Source organism: Telmatherina bonti (genome assembly GCF_933228915.1).
Source record: "Telmatherina bonti genome assembly, chromosome: 7".
Lineage (NCBI taxonomy): Eukaryota > Metazoa > Chordata > Actinopteri > Atheriniformes > Telmatherinidae > Telmatherina > Telmatherina bonti.
This window is the reverse complement of record NC_136625.1, coordinates 38,390,686-38,415,588: the sequence shown is the minus strand read 5'-3', so window position 1 is coordinate 38,415,588 and position 24,903 is coordinate 38,390,686. Positions and strand designations below refer to the sequence as shown.

The 24,903-nt window shown below is 44.2% G+C and overlaps 1 protein-coding gene across 1 annotated transcript; it reads left to right on the top strand.

Moving 5' to 3' along the window:
- Positions 1–211: 211 nt before the first annotated feature.
- On the top strand, positions 212–23,868 carry LOC306758841 (dual specificity protein phosphatase CDC14AB-like; the record flags this gene model as incomplete). Its single annotated transcript, XM_079244257.1, has 13 exons — positions 212–248; positions 1,526–1,616; positions 8,916–8,991; positions 9,064–9,156; positions 9,238–9,317; positions 13,027–13,093; positions 13,186–13,248; positions 13,380–13,467; positions 15,072–15,302; positions 15,386–15,524; positions 20,512–20,713; positions 20,811–20,902; positions 23,667–23,868. 13 exons carry the CDS (start codon positions 212–214, stop codon positions 23,866–23,868), a joined length of 1,461 nt encoding a protein of 486 aa, XP_079100383.1.
- Positions 23,869–24,903: the final 1,035 nt, after the last annotated feature.

Sequence of the window (24,903 nt, the reverse complement as noted above, 5' to 3'; positions counted from 1 at the left end):
GCAGACGTGTGTGCGTGAGAAGACACGTGGAAGTGGGTTTCCGTCCACTCTGAGGGGCTGCCTTTGGTTCGGGAGAGCTGGAAACTGGACCAGGATGGTCGGGATTTCTGGGTCAGTGAAGTGGCCTCAGGTCAGATAACTCAGGGGAAAGAAAAACTCCCAGTTCGGTAGAAACTGGACCAGAAGACCGATCCAGTCCGGAACGCTTCAGATGGCAGAAGAACATGAGCAGTCCGAGTTTATTAAAGGTAACGTCCATGTTAATCTGTTCTTATTGTTTTATGAGTAACATTAATCATCCTCAGCCTGCTGAAGGGACGTCTCAAGACACCCTGAAACCTTTATTCCAAACAGAATTTATCCCAAATATGAATGTATGGAATCAGATTTGTTTCAGAATCTCCAAGCAAAACTCTTTAAAACTCAAGCAAAAACAATTAAAACCAAAACTTTCTCAAACTTAAGTAAAATAAATGATCTCAAAATAAAAAATTATCAATCATTAAACTATTTGGCTTTTATTTGGTTAAATTGAGTAGTTTTGTTTGCAGTTTCCTCTTCCGCTTTCTCTCTTTGGTTGTGCTTCACAGTCTTTGGTTTTGATTCATGATTGTTTGGTTTAATTTCTGACACAAACCTTTCATGGGTTTTCCTTTCATTTTAATTATACAATTTTGATCAAAAGCTATATTTCAGACTGTTTACAACTCTATGTCCTTATTGATAAATGCTTTTTTTTACAGAAATAAAAACCTAACAAGGCAAAGCCTTAGCTACTGTTATGTAACATAAGCTAGAGGTAGCTAACACTAGCTACCGTTAGCTAACACTAGCTAATGGTAGCTAACTTTAGATACCATTAGCTAACACTAGCTAACGCTATCCATCACCAAAGGCTTGAAGCTTCAACACTAAAGCTGCATCTAGAAACCAAATATAAAGGAAGACGAAGAATTTTTAACTAACAAAAAGATGCAGAAAACATCTGTAATGTCTGGTAACTCTTAACATTTAGTTTATTCAATAGTCTGTGTACCTAAATGTTTTGTATTTAATCATATAAACTACACATTTTATTTGCAGTTTATGTCATTTTAATCCTTTTGTAAACTATTTTAAATGTACTGTATAACCAGCATGCTAAATTTTCATCATTTTCCATCAGTTTTTCTCCCCTTTTGCAGTATTAATAAAGATTTCTTCAGCAGATTTTAACTGTTAAAATTAAATTCATCAGCTTTATTATCAATCCAGCCTACAGATTTAGGTAAATTAAGAGTTCTTAATAAGCTGTTAGATATATATATATAATGCTGTATACAAAATATTATGTTCTTTAGTAGGGGGATTAAATTGGATAAAATCAGGTCAAGTAATGTGTTTTAAGCTTAGAAGCTAACTGAGTGAATTTGGGCCGGTTTCTTGGTCTGATCCATCATCTTCCCAGCAAAGCTTCTCATCTATCGCTGTGACTGTCTGCCATCCTCTGTACCGTCAGCAACCATGCTGTGTTTCTCTGCCACAGATCGGCTCTACTTTTCTACACTTCGCATCAAACCGAAGAACTCTGCAAACACTCACTACTTCAGCACAGATGAGGAGCTGGTCTATGAGAGGTAAACCTCCACTGGCGGCGATGCCGTAAAAAACTCCACCATGGGCTGCATGGTGGTCTGGAGGTCAAAACCACGACCTCATAAGGTCTCTGGTTGGATCTTCAGCTGGGCTTCAGACTGGGGCCTTTCTGTGTGGAGGTCTCCCTTTGTCTGCGTGGGTTTTCCCAGTGCATTGTGGGACGTCTCCCAGTGCATTGTGGGACGTCTCCCAGTGCATGACGGGACGTCTCCCAGTGCATCGCGGGACGTCTCCCAGTGCATCGCGGGACGTCTCCCAGTGCATCGCGGGACGTCTCCCAATGCATCGCGGGACGTCTCCCAGTGCATTGTGGGACGTCTCCCAGTGCATGACGGGACGTCTCCCAGTGCATGACGGGACGTCTCCCAGTGCATGACGGGACGTCTCCCAGTGCATCGCGGGACGTCTCCCAGTGCATCGCGGGACGTCTCCCAGTGCATCCTGGGACGTCTCCCAGTGCATCCTGGGACGTCTCCCAGTGCATCGTGGGACGTCTCCCAGTGCATCCTGGGACGTCTCCCAGTGCATCATGGGACGTCTCCCAGTGCATGACGGGACGTCTCCCAGTGCATCCTGGGACGTCTCCCAGTGCATCCTGGGACGTCTCCCAGTGCATCGCGGGACGTCTCCCAGTGCATGACGGGACGTCTCCCAGTGCATGACGGGACGTCTCCCAGTGCATGACGGGACGTCTCCCAGTGCATGACGGGACGTCTCCCAGTGCATGACGGGACGTCTCCCAGTGCATGACGGGACGTCTCCCAGTGCATCCTGGGACGTCTCCCAGTGCATGACGGGACGTCTCCCAGTGCATGACGGGACGTCTCCCAGTGCATGACGGGACGTCTCCCAGTGCATCGCGGGACGTCTCCCAGTGCATGACGGGACGTCTCCCAGTGCATGACGGGACGTCTCCCAGTGCATGACGGGACGTCTCCCAGTGCATGACGGGACGTCTCCCAGTGCATCCTGGGACGTCTCCCAGTGCATCGTGGGACGTCTCCCAGTGCAGCAGCAGAACTAGAGACTTTTCAGATCAATAATCAGTCTGGAAGGAGCAGATCATGGACCAGTGGTCCTGCATCCTTCAGAGACAGGATTTACACAGGTGGAAGAAGGAGGTCCGAAAACCTGGTTTATATGTTCCAGAATAAGTCCAGGTCCCTCTGTAGAACTGGAAGTCCAGGTAAAGTCCTCCTGAGGTTCTCAGGTCCAGAGACAACAAGCCCAGTCTCAGTTTGGAAGAAGAAAATCCATCCGGGTCTTTGAGACGTCTTTAAGACCAACCTGTAAAATAACTCCATTGTTCCCTAACAGGATGTCATGTCCAGAACAGCAGGGTCTGTTGGTGGAAGGCAGAGAGTTTATTGGAAGCTTACATATGTCAAAGTCGCATTTTAAAAGAAAGTCAATGCCCCCCCACCTGGTTAAACACAAGTGAAGGTATCACAAACCAGATTTGGTTCCTTTTCTTAATAAAAGATTGCAGCCATTTTAGTTTCGAACACTGTTAATAATTTCAGAATCTGTTGCTTTTATTCCTCCTTCTTCATAAGTTTTAACCAGGTCTGCTTTTTTAAGTAGTGATGTTTATTCTTCCAAATGAAGTTAAAGTTTAGTGAGGATTTGGGATAAATCAGTTTAGCAATGGTCTCCATTTTGGTGAGTTTTCTATTTTTGGCCATATTCTTCCAAATATGGTTAAATCTCTAGTTAGCCATATGTTAAGTGATCTTTTACATTTCTCAGTGTTTTTTGTCAAATTATTTTCTTCTGAGGCGTTCGGGTTCTTGGAGATCCAGATTCCCATGTGGCGAGTTTCTTTCTTAACAGGAATATTATACAGAGAGGAAAGGTCACATTCATGCAGACTCATCAGTTCACATTCATCTAAATTTAGTTTTAATCCGGAAGCTTATGAAAAAAGGTTTGAAGAGACGGAGTTTTTTTAGGAAGAATTTTTGAAGAAGACTTATTTAGGAAGGCTTATTATTAGGCTTTGATTATTGATTTTAAGACCTTTCACGTTTGATTTTTTAATAAGCAGAGATAGTAACGGTGTGGTGAGGATGAAAAGGAGAGGTGAGAGGCTACAACCCTGCCTGATCCCTCTTCTGATTCTGAATCTGGGTGAGGTGCCATCTTCCAAGGAGACACAACTATTTATATCATTATAAAGCATTCAGAGCATTTCTTAGAAGTAATTTCTGAGACCAAAACGTTTCAATGACTGAAAGATAAATTTGTGTTCCACTGAATCGAGAGCCTTGCAGAAGTCTAAGAATAGAATAAACCCTTTATCTTTAAACAGGAGGCTATACTCAATAACGTCCAGAACCAAATGATTATTATGAATAGATCTTCCTTTGAGGAAGCCTGATTGTCTATTATGGTGGATAAATTTGATTTTAATCTAGAGGCCAGAACTGTTGTAAATATTTAGTAGTCAGTGTTCAGAAGGGTTATGGGTGTATATAAATGAGTGTGAGGGTACATGTGTATGGGAGGGTAGGGGTGTGAGGATGCATGTGTGTGGGGGTGTAGTGGCTCTAGCTGTTGGGGCGGCTGCCCCTGCTTGTCCTGGCCCTCATGGGCCCTGGGATTGGGGGTGTGCCTAGTGCCGACGGCAGCTCACCTTCTAGAGGGAAGCTCACTTCCCTCTGGTCCTAAATCCCCTTCCCCGCTCTCCACCTCACACAGGCAGGGTGTTGGGAGGTGGGCACGGTGTCCTGGGTGGTGAGAGAGGCCATGAAGGTGGTCTTCATCACTGCACCCAGTCCTGCCTCACCTCCCAGTTTTAATTACACTTAGTCACCATATCACAAAAAACACACTGACAACTCATGGACATGCTTTAGGGGGGCGGGCCATGCAGTGTATGGTCTCCCAACACTGCCCCTCAATTTTAATTACGAATATCACACACTTCACATGCACTTCACATGGGGGGGGGGGGGGGGGGGGGCTGCCCAGTAGACCTGGATCTAGGCTGGCCTGGCTGAGGCTACCTGGGTCTCGGGGTCCTCCTGGCCTGCTCCTTGCCTTTGTGTGGGCGGGGTCACATTGGCATGATCTCTCTTCTCTGAACACGTTCCACTCTGTATGTTCTGCATGTGACACAATCACTGAGTCGCCTGCAGGTTTATTCACCAACAGCAGCTCATTTATATTTAACCTGACAGTTTTTGGTGCTCCTAACAGTTGATAGCCTCGTCTTCCGCAGGGGGAATCTAAATCTAAGATTGGCCTGTTTGTGTATGTGTGTGTGTGTGTGTGTGTGTGTGTGTGTGTGTGTGTGTGTGTGTATGTACATGTGTTTATATAGGCGAATGCGTATGGGCGTATATGTGTATGTTTATGCAAATGTCTTTCTTTCTCTCTCCCCCTTATCTCTCTCTTTTCTTCTTTCTCTGTGAGGTGTTTTCTTTCTCTTTCCTTTGTCTTTTTGTCTATTTTCTATCTTCTCCACTCTGGTCCAGCAATAGAAACTCTGTATTAAAATTACACAAAATAAATAGAGAAAGAAAATAATAATCCAGAAAATTGTACCAGTCATCAGATCATCATACCAGTAATGCTCAGCAGAACACAGCATCTGGACCATCATTCTGCTTGCCTAAATGCTGGACAAGACACACACATAAAAAAAAAAAGAAAAAGAAATAATGAAAAAAAGGTCATCAGTTCTTTGTTTTTTATGGATCGCTTCATTTCCCAGAATAAGAACTCTCTCAGTTCAGACCAAAAGTGTCTGTAGAAATTAGCGGTCAGCCCATCAGGACCTGGAGGACGGTTTAGACTTATCTTTTTAATAACTACATCAAATTCTTCAGTCCTTAGTTCCTCATCACATATATTTTTGTAAGTATGATTAATAGTAGGAATAAGATTTTGTATTTTTTCAAAAGAAAACATTTTCCCTTGATTGTGAAAATGATAAAGTGTAAAGATTACTATAAAATTCAACTCAGTATCCTTTAACTTTATTTTCCCTTCTATTTCTGATTAAATTTAAGTGTACGCAGCAATGACCACTAAGCGGACTGCTCCCTGTTTTTGTGTTTACATCCAGTTGAGAGAATGGTTCAGAAATTAACCAGTAATCAATTCTGGATTGGCTCTGACCATTTGGTTTAAACCAAGTGTTCTGTCTCCAGTTTTTATAAAGTCTTCTCCATATATCAATTAATTTATTCTCATTCATAAAATTTAAGATGACTGGATTTTTATGTTCATTGAGGAACCTTGATGGGCATCTGTCCATTCATTCATCTGGACAAATGTTAAAATCTCCTCCCACTATAATATTTTCTGTCTCATGGGTTCATTTGAGTTCATTGATAACTGTTGGTATTTTAGAAAAGAGGTGATTATTATTTTAATGATTGTTCTGGCTGCATACATTGAGAAGAACAATAATGGAACCATTCTTCTCCGCAACACTCTGCTTTTGTGTGAATGACCTTACCTGAAGGCAGATCGCTACACCTGCTGCTCTATTCTAATTTATTTAGTTTCTTCCAGAAAACTCAGATTTCCAGCTTTATGTAACGTCTAAAGAAGAGAAAAGTCTGGATTTCAGGCTGAGTTTAAGTTTACGGAGGAAAAATGAGCAGAATCCATCCTGCTCCGATGATAAAGTCAGAAAGCCGGACTCTGATTGGTGAATTTACAGCAACACCAGCAGAGGAGCATCAAACACTGACATGATTTTCTTTTAATGATTCCAATGTTTTTTTCCCTCTACATGATCGGAAAGTTGGATTATGATCTGTCAGCATAGCAGCATGTTCACACATCCAGCAGAGATGCTGCCGTGTTTAGCTTCTGCTTTTAACCCTTTAACATCCATGTTCAGTCGACCTGATCCATGTTGAGCTGGTGGTTCTGATCCGGTGTGAGATGTAGGCCAAGATGAGATCAGTGACGTGTCCTAGTGATGCAAAGGGATTTAGGACAAACGCTGGCTGGACACTGCCGTTCACACTGGACTCTTGTGTGCAGACAGTTTGACATTGTGCCGCAGCCGGTTGCGTGAGTCAGAATAGAAACATGAAGATGCAAAAACACAGAAAATAATCCAACTTTCTCGTCTTCTGAACCACAAGCCAACACTACAATCACGTCTCATCCAAAGACTTGATCAGGGGTGGGGTGGATTTTAGGGGAATGGAGACAGCCTCTAGCTGCTGATGAGTTATGTGATCAGTCTCAGATATTCCCAGAGCTGCTCCTGTTTTCCTGCTGTCCCTTATACTGCAAATGGTTTATTCCCAGTTTCAGTGACAGCTTCTGCTGAATTACATCTACGTGGGGTTACACCTCCACATAAAGCTACATCTCTAAGATCAACATGTAAACAAACACAAGCTGAGATACTCAGCAACATAAAGAAGTAGACTTTTCCTAAAGCATGACTGGTCGTCTAGGAGAATCCGTCAACCAATCAGCTCTCAACCGCAGCCTTGTGTCACAGAGAAGCCTCCCCCACTGGAAACAATCTACAAATGAATAAAAATGTAGACATAAATTTAACAGATGTGGAATTTAAAAATAAAATTAAGATGGGAAAAGTAATTTTGGAAAAAAAAAAGTGAAAAAAAAACATAAAAAATAAAATTACGTGTAATTACTTTGGAAATAAATGTAGGAATAAAAGTGAAGTAGGTGAAAAAATAAATTAATAAATCATAAACAAATTGAAAATAGAAAAACAAGGATACATATTTAAATATTTATTTCCTCATATTTTTTTTTATCTATTCATTATTTGTATTGATTTATTTATTCTGTCTATTTTTATTGATTTATTTATCTATTTATTTCAGATTGTGACACATTTGGCCGTCCATACATCTGCACAAATGACACAAACTGCCGTATTTCCCACATACATTCATACATACGTTCTCGTTCTCTGACTTTCCAACACAGTAGAGCTCAAATTCCCCCTAACCTGAACAGACGAATTCCATCATTTATGCATACATGATACGCATGTTCGTAACTAGCTGGGAAGGTCAGAAAGCTGGATGTCCATGTAAATCACAACAGAGTCGTCTGTAGTGGAAAGTGAGTGCAATGCCAGAGAGTTGATGTATGATCGACTGTTCCAGTTGAAGAAGACAAAGGTCATGTAAACTTGGAATACGTTTTCATTGCTTCCCAGTGAAGAAAAACCACTGATCGATGAGTTTTATCAACCAGCGAGACCAATAAGTACACTGTTGATCAGAAAAGGTCCATTTCTGCTGGATGCAGAAGATGGATACGCAGACATTCAGACGGCTTCGTCCGTCTCCTGTGTCGACTACAGAAGAAATTTGGTTTGTTTTCAAGCCGCTTACGTTTCCGTGATTTGATGCAGAAAATGGAGCAATACCACCGGAAAGCACTGGGGGCAGTGTTGAGTTATAAAGCTGATGCACAACCAGAAAAACAAACAAACCAGAGAAGAAGAGGAACCGAACGAGGACAACGCAGAAAGTACCAAATAACAACACCCGAAGAAGAAGTTGAGAAGTGCGAAAAACATGGTTTTATTCTTCTTCTGGTGTTTTTGGACAGTTGTAAACAGCTGTATAGAGATGCACTAACCACATTACAGCTACCGACCTCTGTCAGAACGTGGAAGCAAACTCAGCACTGCCCAGTAGTGGCTGACCTGACCTAACAACCATGGCAACGTAAAGCACGTGTGGAAGTATGATGGTGACCATGTAGACGATTTACACTCGTAATGGAGCAGAAATAGAACTGAAAGCATCAGCACTCCAGGAAAATTTTCCACAGTGTTCATCAAAGGAAAAGCAAGAGACTTTTAGTCTGCTGGTATCAGCTTAGTAGCTTTCTGACACCAGCATGCAACAGTTAAACCTGTAAATTACAAAAAAGGTCAATAGTGGTGAATATATCAGCTGGTCTGGTCTGGTCTTGTCTGGTCTGGATCGTTCTGATCCGATCTGGTCTGGTCTAGTCTGGAACGGTCTGGTCTGATCCGGTCCGGTCCGGTCTGGTCTGGTCCGGTCTGGTCTGATCCGGTCTGGTCTGGTCTATATGTTGGTGAATGTATGATGATAACTTCATCCGGACTCTTCCATATGTTGGATTCCCCTGAAAGTAAATTTAAAGTATTAAAAACTAAAAAAGAACCAAACTCGTCTCGTCTCTTCCTGCGTCAGCCTGCTGCATCACGTCTGATGTAGACCGTGTTGTTTAACATGTTTGACATATGTACTCACATCCGTGTTTTTTCTGTCTCGTTCCACTTTGTGCTGCAGTTTTTATGCAGACTTTGGGCCCCTCAACCTGGCCATGCTCTACAGGTACTGCTGCAAGCTCAACAAGAAGCTGAAGGTAAGTGGGACGTGAGCCACAGTCTCAGCCTCCTGAGTTCCACCTGACGACAGTCCTGTTCTGTTGTTCCAGTCTTCCACCATGTCCAGAAAGAAGGTTGTCCACTACACCAGTTATGACCAGAAGAAGAGAGCCAGTGCTGCAGTTCTGATCGGAGGCTACGCTGTAAATGTCCTCTTTCCTCCTCATCATCGGCCCCTGAGGCCAGCTGACCATTTACTAACTTCCTCTGAACTCTGCTTCCAGGTTGTCTATTTAAAAAGGAGCCCAGAGGACGCGTACAGGACGCTAATCTCAGGAAACAACACAGTCTACCTGCCGTTCAGGTACACACACACACACACACACACACACACACACACACACACACACACACACACACAGACACACACACACACACACGGCTGGTTGCTTAGCTCCCCACTCTGCCAACGTGAATCCACTTTCATTCGGTTCTGGAAGGTTTCATTCAATTCAGCTATGGACAAAACCTCCATCAGGACCAGGACCAGGAAGGAAAACCTCCATCAGGACCAGGACCAGGAAGGAAAACCTCCATCAGGACCAGAACCAGGAAGGAAAACCTCCATCAGGACCAGGACCAGGAAGGAAAACCTCCATCAGGACCAGGACCAGGAAGGAAAACCTCCATCAGGACCAGGACCAGGAAGGAAAACCTCCATCAGGACCAGGACCAGGAAGGAAAACCTCCATCAGGACCAGGACCAGGAAGGAAAACCTCCATCAGGACCAGAACCAGGGAGGAAAACCTCCATCAGGACCAGAACCAGGAAGGAAAACCTCCATCAGGACCAGAACCAGGAAGGGAAACCTCCATCAGGACCAGAACCAGGAAGGAAAACCTCCATCAGGACCAGAACCAGGAAGGAAAACCTCCATCAGGACCAGGACCAGGAAGGAAAACCTCCATCAGGACCAGGACCAGGAAGGAAAACCTCCATCAGGACCAGGACCAGGAAGGAAAACCTCCATCAGGACCAGGACCAGGAAGGGAAACCTCCATCAGGACCAGGACCAGTAAGGAAAACCTCCATCAGGACCAGAACCAGGAAGGAAAACCTCCATCAGGACCAGGACCAGGAAGGAAAACCTCCATCAGGACCAGGACCAGGGAGGAAAACCTCCATCAGGACCAGGACCAGGAAGGAAAACCTCCATCAGGACCAGAACCAGGAAGGAAAACCTCCATCAGGACCAGGACCAGGAAGGAAAACCTCCATCAGGACCAGAACCAGGAAGGAAAACCTCCATCAGGACCAGAACCAGGAAGGAAAACCTCCATCAGGACCAGAACCAGGAAGGAAAACCTCCATCAGGACCAGGACCAGGAAGGAAAACCTCCATCAGGACCAGGACCAGGAAGGAAAACCTCCATCAGGACCAGGACCAGGAAGGAAAACCTCCATCAGGACCAGGACCAGGAAGGAAAACCTCCATCAGGACCAGGACCAGGAAGGAAAACCTCCATCAGGACCAGGACCAGGAAGGAAAACCTCCATCAGGACCAGGACCAGGAAGGAAAACCTCCATCAGGACCAGAACCAGGAAGGGAACCCTCCATCAGGACCAGGACCAGGAAGGAAAACCTCCATCAGGACCAGGACCAGGAAGGAAAACCTCCATCAGGACCAGGACCAGGGAGGAAAACCTCCATCAGGACCAGAACCAGGAAGGAAAACCTCCATCAGGACCAGGAAGGAAAACCTCCATCAGGACCAGGACCAGGAAGGAAAACCTCCATCAGGACCAGGACCAGGAAGGAAAACCTCCATCAGGACCAGGACCAGGAAGGAAAACCTCCATCAGGACCAGGACCAGGAAGGAAAACCTCCATCAGGACCAGGACCAGGAAGGAAAACCTCCATCAGGACCAGGACCAGGGAGGAAAACCTCCATCAGGACCAGAACCAGTAAGGAAAACCTCCATCAGGACCAGGACCAGGAAGGAAAACCTCCATCAGGACCAGAACCAGGAAGGAAAACCTCCATCAGGACCAGGACCAGGGAGGAAAACCTCCATCAGGACCAGAACCAGTAAGGAAAACCTCCATCAGGACCAGGACCAGGAAGGAAAACCTCCATCAGGACCAGGACCAGGAAGGAAAACCTCCATCAGGACCAGAACCAGGAAGGAAAACCTCCATCAGGACCAGGACCAGGAAGGAAAACCTCCATCAGGACCAGGACCAGGAAGGAAAACCTCCATCAGGACCAGGACCAGGAAGGAAAACCTCCATCAGGACCAGAACCAGGAAGGAAAACCTCCATCAGGACCAGGACCAGGAAGGAAAACCTCCATCAGGACCAGGACCAGGAAGGAAAACCTCCATCAGGACCAGGACCAGGAAGGAAAACCTCCATCAGGACCAGAACCAGGAAGGAAAACCTCCATCAGGACCAGAACCAGGAGGAAAACCTCCATCAGGACCAGGACCAGGAAGGAAAACCTCCATCAGGACCAGGACCAGGAAGGAAAACCTCCATCAGGACCAGAACCAGGAAGGAAAACCTCCATCAGGACCAGAACCAGGAAGGAAAACCTCCATCAGGACCAGAACCAGGAAGGAAAACCTCCATCAGGACCAGGAAGGAAAACCTCCATCAGGACCAGGACCAGGAAGGAAAACCTCCATTAGGACCAGGACCAGGAAGGAAAACCTCCATCAGGACCAGGACCAGGAAGGAAAACCTCCATCAGGACCAGGACCAGGAAGGAAAACCTCCATCAGGACCAGAACCAGGAAGGAAAACCTCCATCAGAGCCAGGACCAGGAAGGAAAACCTCCATCAGGACCAGAACCAGGAAGGAAAACCTCCATCAGAGCCAGGACCAGGAAGGAAAACCTCCATCAGGACCAGGACCAGGAAGGAAAACCTCCATTAGGACCAGGAAGGAAAACCTCCATTAGGACCAGGACCAGGAAGGAAAACCTCCATCAGGACCAGGACCAGGAAGGAAAATTTCCATCAGGACCAGAACCAGGAAGGAAAACCTCCATCAGGACCAGAACCAGGAGGAAAACCTCCATCAGGACCAGAACCAGGAAGGAAAACCTCCATCAGGACCAGGACCAGGAAGGAAAATCTCCATCAGGACCAGAACCAGGAAGGAAAACCTCCATCAGGACCAGGACCAGGAAGGAAAACCTCCATCAGGACCAGGACCAGGAAGGAAAACCTCCATCAGGACCAGGACCAGGAAGGAAAACCTCCATCAGGACCAGGACCAGGAAGGAAAACCTCCATCAGGACCAGGACCAGGAAGGAAAACCTCCATCAGGACCAGGACCAGGAAGGAAAACCTCCATCAGGACCAGAAACAGGAAGGAAAACCTCCATCAGGACCAGAACCAGGAGGAAAACCTCCATCAGGACCAGAACCAGGAGGAAAACCTCCATCAGGACCAGAACCAGGAGGAAAACCTCCATCAGGACCAGAACCAGGAGGAAAACCTCCATCAGGACCAGAACCAGGAAGGAAAACCTCCATCAGGACCAGAACCAGGAGGAAAACCTCCATCAGGACCAGAACCAGGAGGAAAACCTCCATCAGGACCAGAACCAGGAAGGAAAACCTCCATCAGGACCAGAACCAGGAGGAAAACCTCCATCAGGACCAGAACCAGGAGGAAAACCTCCATCAGAACCAGAACCAGGAAGGAAAACCTCCATCAGGACCAGAACCAGGAGGAAAACCTCCATCAGAACCAGAACCAGGAAGGAAAACCTCCATCAGGACCAGAACCAGGGAGGAAAACCTCCATCAGGACCAGAACCAGGAGGAAAACCTCCATCAGAACCAGAACCAGGAGGAAAACCTCCATCAGGACCAGAACCAGGGAGGAAAACCTCCATCAGAACCAGAACCAGGGAGGAAAACCTCCATCAGAACCAGAACCAGGGAGGAAAACCTCCATCAGAACCAGAACCAGGGAGGAAAACCTCCATCAGGACCAGAATAAATGTGTGAAAATAGCTGGAACATGTCATGTTTGGTGCGTTTATGTGTCACAGGGACGCAGCGGTGGGCGAGTCCTCCTTCAACCTCTCTGTCCTGGACTGCCTGCAAGGCATACACAAGGTAACCGTTAGTCACCATCAGTTCATCGGACCTCTGCAGACGAGTGAAAGAGTCAAACCAGAGCCGTGCTTTCTGTCTTTATTCCCCTGCAGGCATTACAGCATGGCTTCCTGGATTTCGAGCGCTTCAGTGCAGAGGAATATGAGCATTATGAGGTGAAAATCATGATGACTGCAGAAGATCATCTCTTCACTGGTTTAAAAGTAAAGATAGTATTTTAGATATGGGTTTTACTCTGCATGATGACCTGATTCGCGCTTGTTTGTGTCGATACTTCTGTTTTTAGAGAGTTGAAAATGGAGACATAAACTGGATCATCCCAGGGAAACTTCTGGCATTCAGCAGCCCCCACCCCCGCAGCAAAATGGAAAATGGTAAGTCTGACTTTACCTCCCAACTTCTCACGACATTTAACCTCAACCTTTGCTGTAACCTGTTAACATATTCCCAAACTCAGCCAAATGTTTTCCATTTGTGATGTGTTGCTATGGTAACTAAGAGAAAAGAGGGGAGAAGTGTGCAGTCAGACATGTAGTAGATCTGAGTAATTGATCCTTTCGACTTGTTTTAGCATTTTGCTGCCACTTTGGGGCAGTATCAGGAACATTGGGGTAGTGTAGGTCAGTGTTTCTCAAACTGGGGCCAGATAATTGTAAAAGATATCTGTCATTTATCTAATAAATCCTGGATTCTTCTGTAGTCATTTGGCAGACGCTTTTATCCAAAGTAACTTACATCTGAGAAGTGATCAGTTAAAATAAGACACGTCTTTTGGATTCTTACCAAGACTGTTCAAACTAAACCATTATTGCAGGTAAATCTGTGAAATTGACATCTCAATTTTTTAACACATAAAACAAAGTTAGTAAACATGCCAACTAAACACCTGAATTTGGTATTGTCTTGGTGATGGAAGCTGGTTTTGGTCATGTTCCCTGTTTATTACAACGGTTAACTGAATCCACAAAAACACTTCACCTTCTTCATTTACAGATGCATTTCCTTTAAAGTTTTTTTATTTTGCAAAATAAAAGCCATATTTCTGAAATTTTACACCAGATAGCTATGTAGCCAGATAGTCACGTAGCAAGATAGCTAGGTAGCCAGATAATCAGGTTGTTATGTAGCCTGGTAGCCATGTAGCCAAATTGCCAGGTAACTTGATAACCACATACCCAGGTAGCTAGTCAGTCAAATAGCCAGTCAGCTGGATACTTAGGTAGCTAGGTAGCCAGGTAGCCACATCAAAGATAGCCAGATAGCTAGTTAGCCAGGTAGCCTGGCAGCTAGATAGCTAGGTAGCCAGTTAGCATATAGCCATGTACCCAGGTAGCATTGTTTCAGGGTTTTCCACTTTCTGTGGAGGTTTTTCCGGGGCTTTTCAAAGCCCTTCTCCCTCATTTCTGTTTTAAATTCCTTATAAAACTCTCAATTTTTGCTGTTGTTTGCTGTCAAATATAGACGTTATGATTTTCCTTTTAACTTTTAACTCCTCCATCCATACTTACTGCACCATCTTTACCTTAAATCAGGGTTGTGCAGAACTTCATTTACTGTTGGATCTATTTAATGAGAGGCAGGTGTGTTGGAGCAGGGATACATGGGAAACCTGCAGGGTAGTGGTCCGACTTTGGACACCCCTGCCTTAAATGAACTGGTCATATGAACCCTACATCATGCCCAATGTCTTATAAATGTGAAAAAGGTATCACCTCTGTACTTTTGTGTTCTACTTGTTATTGTGTAAAAACTTTTTAGTGATATTCAGAAGTTTTTGAGAATGTAGCGTTTTCCATTAGCAGTTTTTTATAGAGATGATTTGGTTTTGTGTAATTCTGGAAGTAATGTAAACACAGTATATGAAGATTCTGACAGTACCATGTGTACTTTTCTACACATATCTGTGAGAATCTTTAGAAAGCAAAGTGTTGGTATTCATCAGGACAGTATCAGTATGAAGCGACGCTTTCTTGTCCAGGTTTTCCTCTCCATGCGCCGGAGGCCTACTTTGAATACTTCCACCAGAACAACGTGACAGCGGTGGTTCGTCTGAATAGGAAGTTGTACGAGAGCAGGCAGTTCGAGGATGCAGGATTTGAACATCATGATCTCTTCTTCCTGGATGGGACTACGCCGTCGGACCTCATCGTCAGGCGCTTCCTGCATGTGTGTGAAAGTACGGAGGGGGCTGTCGCTGTGCATTGTAAAGGTAAGACCGGATCTGTCTCTGGATTGCAGACTAAAGTCACGCATGTCCTAAAAGTCCTGTTGTTGCCTCCTTTCCAACCCCAGCCGGTCTGGGCCGGACAGGTACTCTGATTGCCTGCTATCTGATGAAGCACTTCCGGTTCACTGCAGCAGAGGCCATTGCTTGGATCAGAATCTGCAGACCCGGATCCATCATTGGCCCCCAGCAGAACTTCCTAGAGGAGTGAGTTTCAGCAGTGCTGAGAGATTTTACTGATCGTGGCTCAGAGTAAACCTGGTGGTAAACTCACGGTCCAAAGCAGAATGACTGGTGTTAGTTTGGCCGCAACTGAAGAGAAAGTCATTAAAACAACGAACAGCAGAAATTTACAACATTTTACTTTAAATGTTCACACTCAGATAAAACCTGAATCTCATCCGGTCATATGTTCTCAGCAGAAGATAAACAACATATCAGATGATAAAACTGATGGAAAATATGATCTGGTTCTGAATCGGATGCAGCAATACATCTGTAAAGTTGTAACAGGAGCAACGGACTGGTGGAGCAATCAGGTGAATCCTGATGTCCGACTGGGTCAAACCGAACCTGGTAGGACATTTAGGCAGTAAAAATACCATAAACATCAATTTAGCTTGAAATTTGTATCATTTATTCTGAAGTGACTCAAGGGACTCGAGAATGCTACAAAGCTTTGCAGCCTGCGGCTGTTTTGGGTGAAATTTGACCAAAAACATATTTGTTGAGATGATTTTACAACTGTGTGTAAATAGTGGTTTTAGAAACAGTCAAACTGAACAAACTATGTTTTTAAAATCAAGATCTGCAAAACACTGCCACCCTCATTCTGTTAGGGTTGGGAGGATGATGATGAAGGTTCGTAACGTGCAGGAGTCACTGTTCAGCGGACTGGCATCATGGCAGGAAGACATACTTTGCAACAGGTCCTTGATGTGGTCTGCTAAATGAGAGGATGATACGTGTCAGAGCAGGACTTTGATTTCTTCTGACAGAACTGGTTAAACATGGTTATTTACCGTTCCAGAAAGTTGATGTTATTTTTAAATTTAGTGAAATATATCAAAATCACTGAGGCTTTAACTTTTTTGTGTAATCCTATGTATTTTCCTGCAAATACATGTGCTCATTTTCCATAGACAGTGACAATGAGGGCATTCCTACGATGGAGGCACAAAGCAGAAACAATATTCAGGGTTCAACTGGCAACAGGTCAGGAACATGACTGGGTATAAAACCAACATTTCAGAGAGGCAGAGCTTCACTCGTCTTGGACAAACTGGATCTAAACATAAAGAAAAATGTTCGTCAGAATATAAAGATCCACCACAGGGTAGAATACCATCAGAACATTCAGAAGGAATCTCTGTATGCTTGTGATCTTCTGCATTAAATTCATGGCATGGACTCAGGATGTCTTCCAGAAATCACAGTGAACATAGCTCACCCTGAAATCCACAAGTGCAGGTTAAAGCTTCATCATGCGAAGAAGACATCATAGGTTAACAGGATCCAGAAACACCGCCGTCTTCCCTGCATTGTTTAAAATGGTCTCAGGCAAAGTGGAAACCTGGATGAAAATGTGAAATTCTTGGTGGAAAGCATGGGAATAAAAATATAGTTTTATGATAAATGATTTTATTTACATAAATGAATGGTTGGTTACCATGCTGAAACATCCCAGACTTTCATTGCAATTCAACTTTATTTATATAGCGTCAAATCACGGCAATGCCATCTCAAGACGCTTTACAGACAGAGGGGAAAACATAATGAAAGCCAATTCATAACAGCCTATATAAGGAAACCAACAGATTGAGTTGAGTCCAACTCAATCTCCCATCCTGAGCAAGCACACTGGCGACAGTGGGAAGGAAAAAACTCCCTTTTAACAGGAAGGAAACCTCCGGCAGAACCCGGCTCAAGGACAGGCAGCCATCTGCCTCTGCTGTGTGGGGGGAAGAGGACAGAAAGACAACAGACAACAGGAACTGCTACTCCCGGCCAGGGAGACCTGCTGAGACAGGAGACATACATGTTAATGATGCAACACTGTTATGGGGGGGGGTAAAAGAAAGAGATAAAGAGAAAAGAAAGAAGCTCAGTGTATCAGTGTGATGGGCCGAGCAGTGAAGCAGTCAGGCACAGGTTGAAAGTTAAAAAAAATAGGGTTTTTTATTTTGACCCAAAAAAAAGAAAAAGTTGTTTTTAACACAAATGAATAAATTAGGCCTATAAAAGTGATCAACTTAACAAAACTATAATCAAAGAATTTGTAACAGAAGTAACTCAAACAAAATGAAACAAACTGACCTAACAAATGACACACAAGGGTAAACTTAAATAGCGGCTGATCAGCCCAAACAAAACAGACAAAGGGGATGACACACAAAAAACGAACTAAATGAACAGAAGAAAACTCTAAATTCCCCCTCCCATCTCTGCCACTGGTTCGGTCCAATTAGCTGGCTCCACCCCGTGGCCACCTGCTGGTTCACAGCCAAGGGACTGGAGCCACTGAAAGTCAAGGAAAAAAACAAATGAAAACCACAAACAAACTAAAATGCGCGCTCTTTCAGAATATTTGTGATGCTATGTGAAATGGATGTCTGATAAAAATATTGGTCTGCAAATTAAATCCTGGTTGAACAAAAATAAATCTAAGTGTATGTGTAATGAATTTGGACATAAATGTGTGGCCGTAGACACAGCCATCACAATCAGGAAATGTCCCTCAGCAGTCTAAACCTATAGCAGCATAACTAAGGGATGCTAACCATCCCTAGTTATAGGACTTATCAAAAAGATAAGTCTTCAGCCTAGTCTTAAAGGTGGGGAGGGTGTCTGCTTCCCTAACACTAACTGGGAGCTTATTCCATAAGAGAGGGGCCTGATAACCAAAGGCTCTGCCTCCTGCTCGGCTCTTTGAGACTCTAGGAACCACAAGTAAGCCTGCAGTCTGCGAACGAAGTACTCTGCTTGGTATATAAGGAACTATGAGGTCTTTGATATATAGTGGTGCCTGGTTGTGGAGGGCTTTATATGTAAGGAGAAGGATATTAAATTCTATTCTAGATTCAACAGGCAGCCAATGAAGAGAGGCTAAAACTGGAGAAATATGATCTCTCCTGCTGGTTCTGGTCAGGACTCTGGCTGCAGAATTCTGGATCAGCTGAAGGCTTTTCAGGGCATATTTAGGACAGCCCAGTAATAGAGAGTTACAGTAATCTAGTCTCGAAGTAACAAAAGCGTGAACCAGTTTTTCTGCATCACTCCGAGACAGAATGTCCCTAATTTTGGCTATATTACGTAAATGAAAGAAGGCTGTTTTAGTAACCTGCTTAATATGTGGGCCAAAGGACAGGTCAGGGTCAAATATTACTCCAAGGTTTCTCACTGTAGCACTGGAAGCTAAAGTAATGCCATCCAGGTTCATTACAAAACCGGAAAGTTTAGCTCTGAGTTTTTCAGATCCAACGAGAATTACTTCAGTCTTATCTGAGTTTAAGAGGAGAAAATTTCTAGACATCCAAGTCTTTATGTCTATGAGACAATTTTGTAGCCTATTGGCTGATTTGTTTCATCTGGTTTAAAGGATAAGTATATCTGAGTATCATCTGCATAACAATGAAAGTTTATTCCATGCTGTCTAATAATTTTGCCTAAAGGGTGCTTATATAGCGTGAAGAGTATTGGTCCAAGTACAGAACCTTGAGGAACTCCATGACTTACTGTAGTTTGGGAGGAGGACTTGTCATTTACATGAACAAACTGAAGTCTATCAGATAAATATGATTTAAACCAGCTTAACGCTGTACCTGTAATTCCAATCACCTGTTCTAGTCTCTGTAACAGAATGTTATGATCGACTGTATCAAATGCAGCACTAAGATCAAGCAAGATAAGTACGGACACAAGTCCTTTGTCTGAGGCCATAAGAAGGTCATTAGTAACTTTCACCAATGCTGTCTCAGTGCTATGATGAGCTCTAAATCATGACTGAAACTCTTGTGGGCATGTGGGCATGTAGCTGAGCTGAAACTGAGCTCGTTGGGAGAGGGTCTAAGATACAGGTGGAGGGTTTAGATGAAGCTATTATTTTAGTTAATTCAGAGGGTTGGACAGGACAGAAACTATTTAGACACAAGTCAGATCCTGGTTCTAAGGATGCTTCAGAGACCACAATAGGCTCAACATCATAGGTAGAAGGAAGAATATTGTGAATTTGATCTCAAACAGTGTCAATTTTATTCCTGAAAAAATACATGAAATCATCACAGCTAAGTGAGAAAGGAATACATGGCTCCACAGCGCTCCGGCTCCTAGTAAGCCTAGCTACAGTGCTGAAAAGAAACCGAGGGTTGTTTTTGTTTTCCTCTATCAATGATGAATAATAAGCTGTTCTTGCCGTACGTAAGGCTTTTTTGTATACGATTAAACTTTCTTTCCAGGTTAAGTGAGACTCCTCTAGTCCTGATGAACGCCATCTGTTTTCCAAACGCCTTGACGCCTGTTTTAGAGCTCGAAGCTGGGAATTAAACCAGGGAGCCTTCATAATCTTACCTAATTTCTTCTTCTTTAGGGGAGCAACATTATCCAAGGTTGTACGCATTGAAGCTGTTATAGTATCAGCATGTTGATCAATCTGAGCAGGAGTAAGGCTTAAAGGGGGACTCTCAGTCATGCTAACACATGGTAGAAGGGAAAAATTCATTCAATTGATTGTTTAAATTTTGTTATAATATTGTCTGATAAACATCTACTATAGTAGAATTTATTTTTGGTCAGTGAGTAATCAAATAAAGTGAATTCAAAGGTTAATAAGAAGTGATCAGACAAGACAGGGTTCTGAGGAAATACTTTGAGCTTATCAGTCTCAATACCAGATGTTAGAACCAGTTTAAGAGTGTGACCATGAGAGTGAGTGGCTCCATGGACATTTTGTGAAAACCCAACTGAGTTTAGAATAGAGCTAAAGGAAATGTTTAAGCTATCTTTTTCATCGTCAACATGAATATTAAAATCACCGAGTCCAATGACTTTATGATTTCAGAAATCATTCATGTTTTCTGTCCTTTAAAACAAAATGTTTGATTGTGATGGTACACGTTGCAAACATCAAACAGTTCCTTTAAACATCAGCGTGTTAGCATGTTAGCATTGTTAAAGTGAACATGGTCTGTGTGTGCAGGAAGCAGCACAGCCTGTGGGTGCAGGGAGACGTGCATCGCTCCAAACAAAAGCTGGCTCAGCAGAGACTGAGCCGGCGGCAGCATCTTCACAACTTTGACTCCCCAGAGAGAGACAAAAAGGACGCCATGTCCCAACTGCTGTCCAGCATGGACGACTTGTCAATCAAAACCACGCTATGCAAATCACACAGCCTGGACGAGGTGAGGGCTGGAGCGTGCTTAACACCGCTCCTGTTAAATCAGAAAAGGTAGAATTTCACATGAACATACTTTGTTTTACTTTGTTTTGTGTTTTCAGAGTAACTATAAGGACACCAGTCAAACACAAGGGGACAAACTGAGAGCGCTGAAGGGAAAACGGACACCCAGATCTGTTTCTTCTTCCTCCAGGTACATCATGTTACGTTTACCCTCTGTGGGTTTCTGATTGGTTCCTCTCAAACACAGACCATCGGATGCAAACAAATATTTACCTTCACTCAGGCAGAGCTCAGACGTCCATGGCTGTCTCATGACACAAGGATTTTCCTGCTGTGGCACCAGCAGATCTCAGCGAACACAGAAATGTGACGTCATGAAATAAAAACGGAGAAAATTTATAAAACAAAAAAGTGCTGTTTGACACGAGTCTGACTGACAGGACCGTGAGAAGCTTTGATTACTTTTGCCAGTGTGTTCACGACAACAATAAAGTCTACCTGCCATTCACACACACACACACACACACACACACACACACACACACACACACACCACTTGTTAGGGTGGAAAGGAAAACAAACCTATGTCTGGGTGAATAAGTGCCGGTGTTGTATCAGAGCCAGTTTCCCATCAAGATTGTCCCCCTCCAGCTTCACTGAGGTTCCGCCCACATTGGAAAGAAGCGAGTTATTAAAAATCAGCTTTCTTCGTATTTATATTCTCAATAAATGACTGTTGTTAACAGCAACATAATGTGACAGCAGTTAATGATGGCTGGATAAATTACATGTCAAATAGAATCTAATAATAATGTTGTAAATCTTTATCTTACTAATCATTTTCTCACTAAATCTTGGAATTTTAAGCCGTTTTTTAAGCCGTGGGTCGGTTACTTCAGGGAGGAACATCCTGATAGACAGGGGAACCAATTTTGACAGAACACCGGTGTGAACCAAGAAGCCAGCTGGTTTATTGCTTCTCAGCTGAACCAGACTCAGACTATAATCATTGATCACATACTTTTATTTTGAAATGGCTGCATTTTGACTTCATGCTTTGAAAACATGCTGGGCAGCAGCCCTCGAGGACCGATTCTACCCCGTTTCAGAGAAAAATCTAGATTCATAAACCCATTGACATAAAGGTCCCAGTAGCTGCGTTTCCATTTCCCCCAGAATTGTGGAAAACCAAAATGTCGCAATAAAAAGAACTACATTTCAAATAACCTTGAAAATGGCTAAAAAGCTTTTACATGGAGTAGTTTTTCATGTTCCCATGTAAAAGAATCTCGCAAAAGTGAAATGAAAATGTTTTTTTTCATATTTACACGTCACTGGGTGTCACATCAGGGATCACCAAGTGTTCCACAAATTTTCTACAGTTTTATGGCCATTTTCTACCACTACTGTCAGGATAGTCCACTGGACTCGGTCCGATTCAAACCAAGATGGTGTTCACGCTGCACTTTGGTCAAACCAGCCAAACCATTCATTCAGTCATTTTCTAAACCGCTTAATCCATACAGGGTCGCAGGGAAGCTGGAGCCCATCCCAACTGTCTATGGGCGAAGGCAGGGTACACCATGGACAGCTCGCCAGTCCATCGCAGGGCCAACACACGGAGACAAACAACCACTCACACTCACTCAGAGGGACAATTTAGAGTAACTGTTCAACCTAACATGCATGTCTTTGGACGGTGGGAGGAAGCCGGAGTACCCGGAGAGAACCCACGCATACACGGGGAGAACATGCAAACTCCACACAGAAAGGCCACTGACCAAACCCCCCCCCCAGCCAAGGATCAAACCGGTGACCTTCTTGCTGTGAGGCCACAGTGCTAACCACTGTTCCACCGTGCAGCCAAACCATTAGAATAACATATCCCAAGTCCCACTAGAGGTGGCGCTGCACTAGTATGTAGCAGAAGAGAGGACAAGACCGGCATGAAGAAGAAAACTGTTTCCTCCACCTGCCAGTTAAACATGGAGACCAAACTATGGCTGTTTTGGGTTTTTATTGTGTCTTATGCAAGTATACTGCAGAAATCCACTGCAACAATGAATGAACGCCAGATGAGGCAGAGGACCCTTAACACCATCACTATGCATTTACCCACAATGCAACGCTACGCCACATGCAGAAAGGGACTTGTTTTGTAGTCCACTTCCTGTATTTGGTCCGCTTGAAACGGGCCGAGACCTGCGTTTGTAGGTGGACCGAGTCCACTTCTTTGATCTGGATCAGAACTTGTTTGGCGCATTCACATTTTCCCAAACAAAGCGACTTTCCGAGTAAACGGACTCGGATTCGGATCAAAAAGGCTGATGTGAATGTGTCCTAAGACCTACCCCATTTCAGCCGACACCACACTTCCTGGTTTCAATCGTTTCCATTCCAATCGAGGCGCTCTCATTGTGGGCGGTGTCGCTGTAGCAAGGAGGCTCATAAGTGGAGTGAAGTCACTTGTGTTTGACACATACCGCACAAGAATGGATGACATCATGGTCATACTTTACCTGCTGCTCGGTCTATGGCTTGTAATGAGGAACCAGAGAAGGCTGTTGGTGAAAAGCTGTTCTGCTGATGCTTGCTGCTACGACCCAAATCTGTCATCAGGAGTTGCGCTCATGACTCATCCATCCACATTAAATTCTGTCCACTAGTGTCTCGCTAACTCCACGCATCACATGTTCAGCCCGACTCAGCACTGTCAGAACCCCAACAGGTGGTTAAAATGTGTCTTCTTATACTGGAAACACCTACAAACCAGGAGGAGTGGTGTCGGACTGGACCCAGTAGGCGTTGGTGGAAAAAGCCCATTAGATGCTATAAGAATGTTTACGGGATGATAGTTTCCTGGCACTGGATCATCACCTGCCTTTTAGACTTGGATAACCTTAGAAAACACTGTGTAAATATATTTAAAACATTGTTTTCCTTTTTGTTCTCAGGTCCAAGACCTCAAACTGCTCCATCTTACCTCCCCCAAAGTCACGTAAAGTCCCACTCTCCCTGTCTCAGTCCTCTTCTAAAAAGCTCATCCGAAGCTCCTCCTCTGCTATACAAATCAAGAGGTGGGTGTCCGTGGCTTCTTTCAGTAACTCACACACTGAAAGTACTTCCTCTTACCTTTCGTTTGCATTCTCTCCTTAGTCCCTTCAGCATTGGACTGTTCAGCACACGTCATGCACTGATTCACTGATCCCGTCATCTGGACAGTCCACTCATTGGAAGATAAACTGGTTCCACGGGCCTTAAAACGTCTTGTCTTCTCTGGAACATTCATTCAGATGCTTTAATCTAAATCCTCTCAAGGTTCATGAAACACTTTAAAAGCTCAAAGAAGAATAATCCCATAACCACCTCCATGTTTCCGGTCCGTGAAAAGGAGATGTTATATAATTCCAGACCCTTAAAGGCAGTCTGAAACTAGAAACATTCCACCCTGGTCAAACAGCTGTGCTAAGTTATTAAACACGATTAACTTCCCAAAAGAAAATTCAAAGCATGCTGGTGGTCCGAAGGAGGAAAAAACACAGACATGTCACCGGTGACCAGTGCCTGATGTCATTTTTAAGGAAAGTAGTGCCCTTAATCCCATGTTGATCAGAAGTGCCGCCACATGTGGACCAGATTAGATCTGAATCAGAGTCCACTGATGAGATTTTGACCGTTAATGTTGGGACAACATGGCAGAGGTGCGATGTTCTGGCCTTCACATGGATGTCAGCTCCCATCAGGAAGGTCAGACCCTTCCTGATGGGAGAGGGGCTTTCAGCTTCATCCCCCTTGCCTTCAGATTCTGCATTGCTGGTATGATTGTGTGTAAATGTTTCGGTGGTGGTGGAAGAGGCTGCATTGACTGCCATGTTTCTGTCTGGACACCCGTGGCTACACATGTAGCGTACCATCATTAGCTCAATAAATCTAATCCATGATTATTACGACTCTGTTCAGGGATTATGACCACCAAGGAGGTGGAGAATGTTATGTTTGCTGGCGTTTTCCTCGTGTGTTTCTGAGAACGTGTCTCGATCTAACTTAGATTCCAGTAAATGTTGGGAATGATCTGGATCAGCTTCTGGATCCTGTGTGATACTAAATAAAAATCCGTTTAGGAGCTGAAAGAGTCGACTCTTCTCAGGGAGTCGTCACCAGCTTACACTGCGCCACAGCACGGCTCTACAA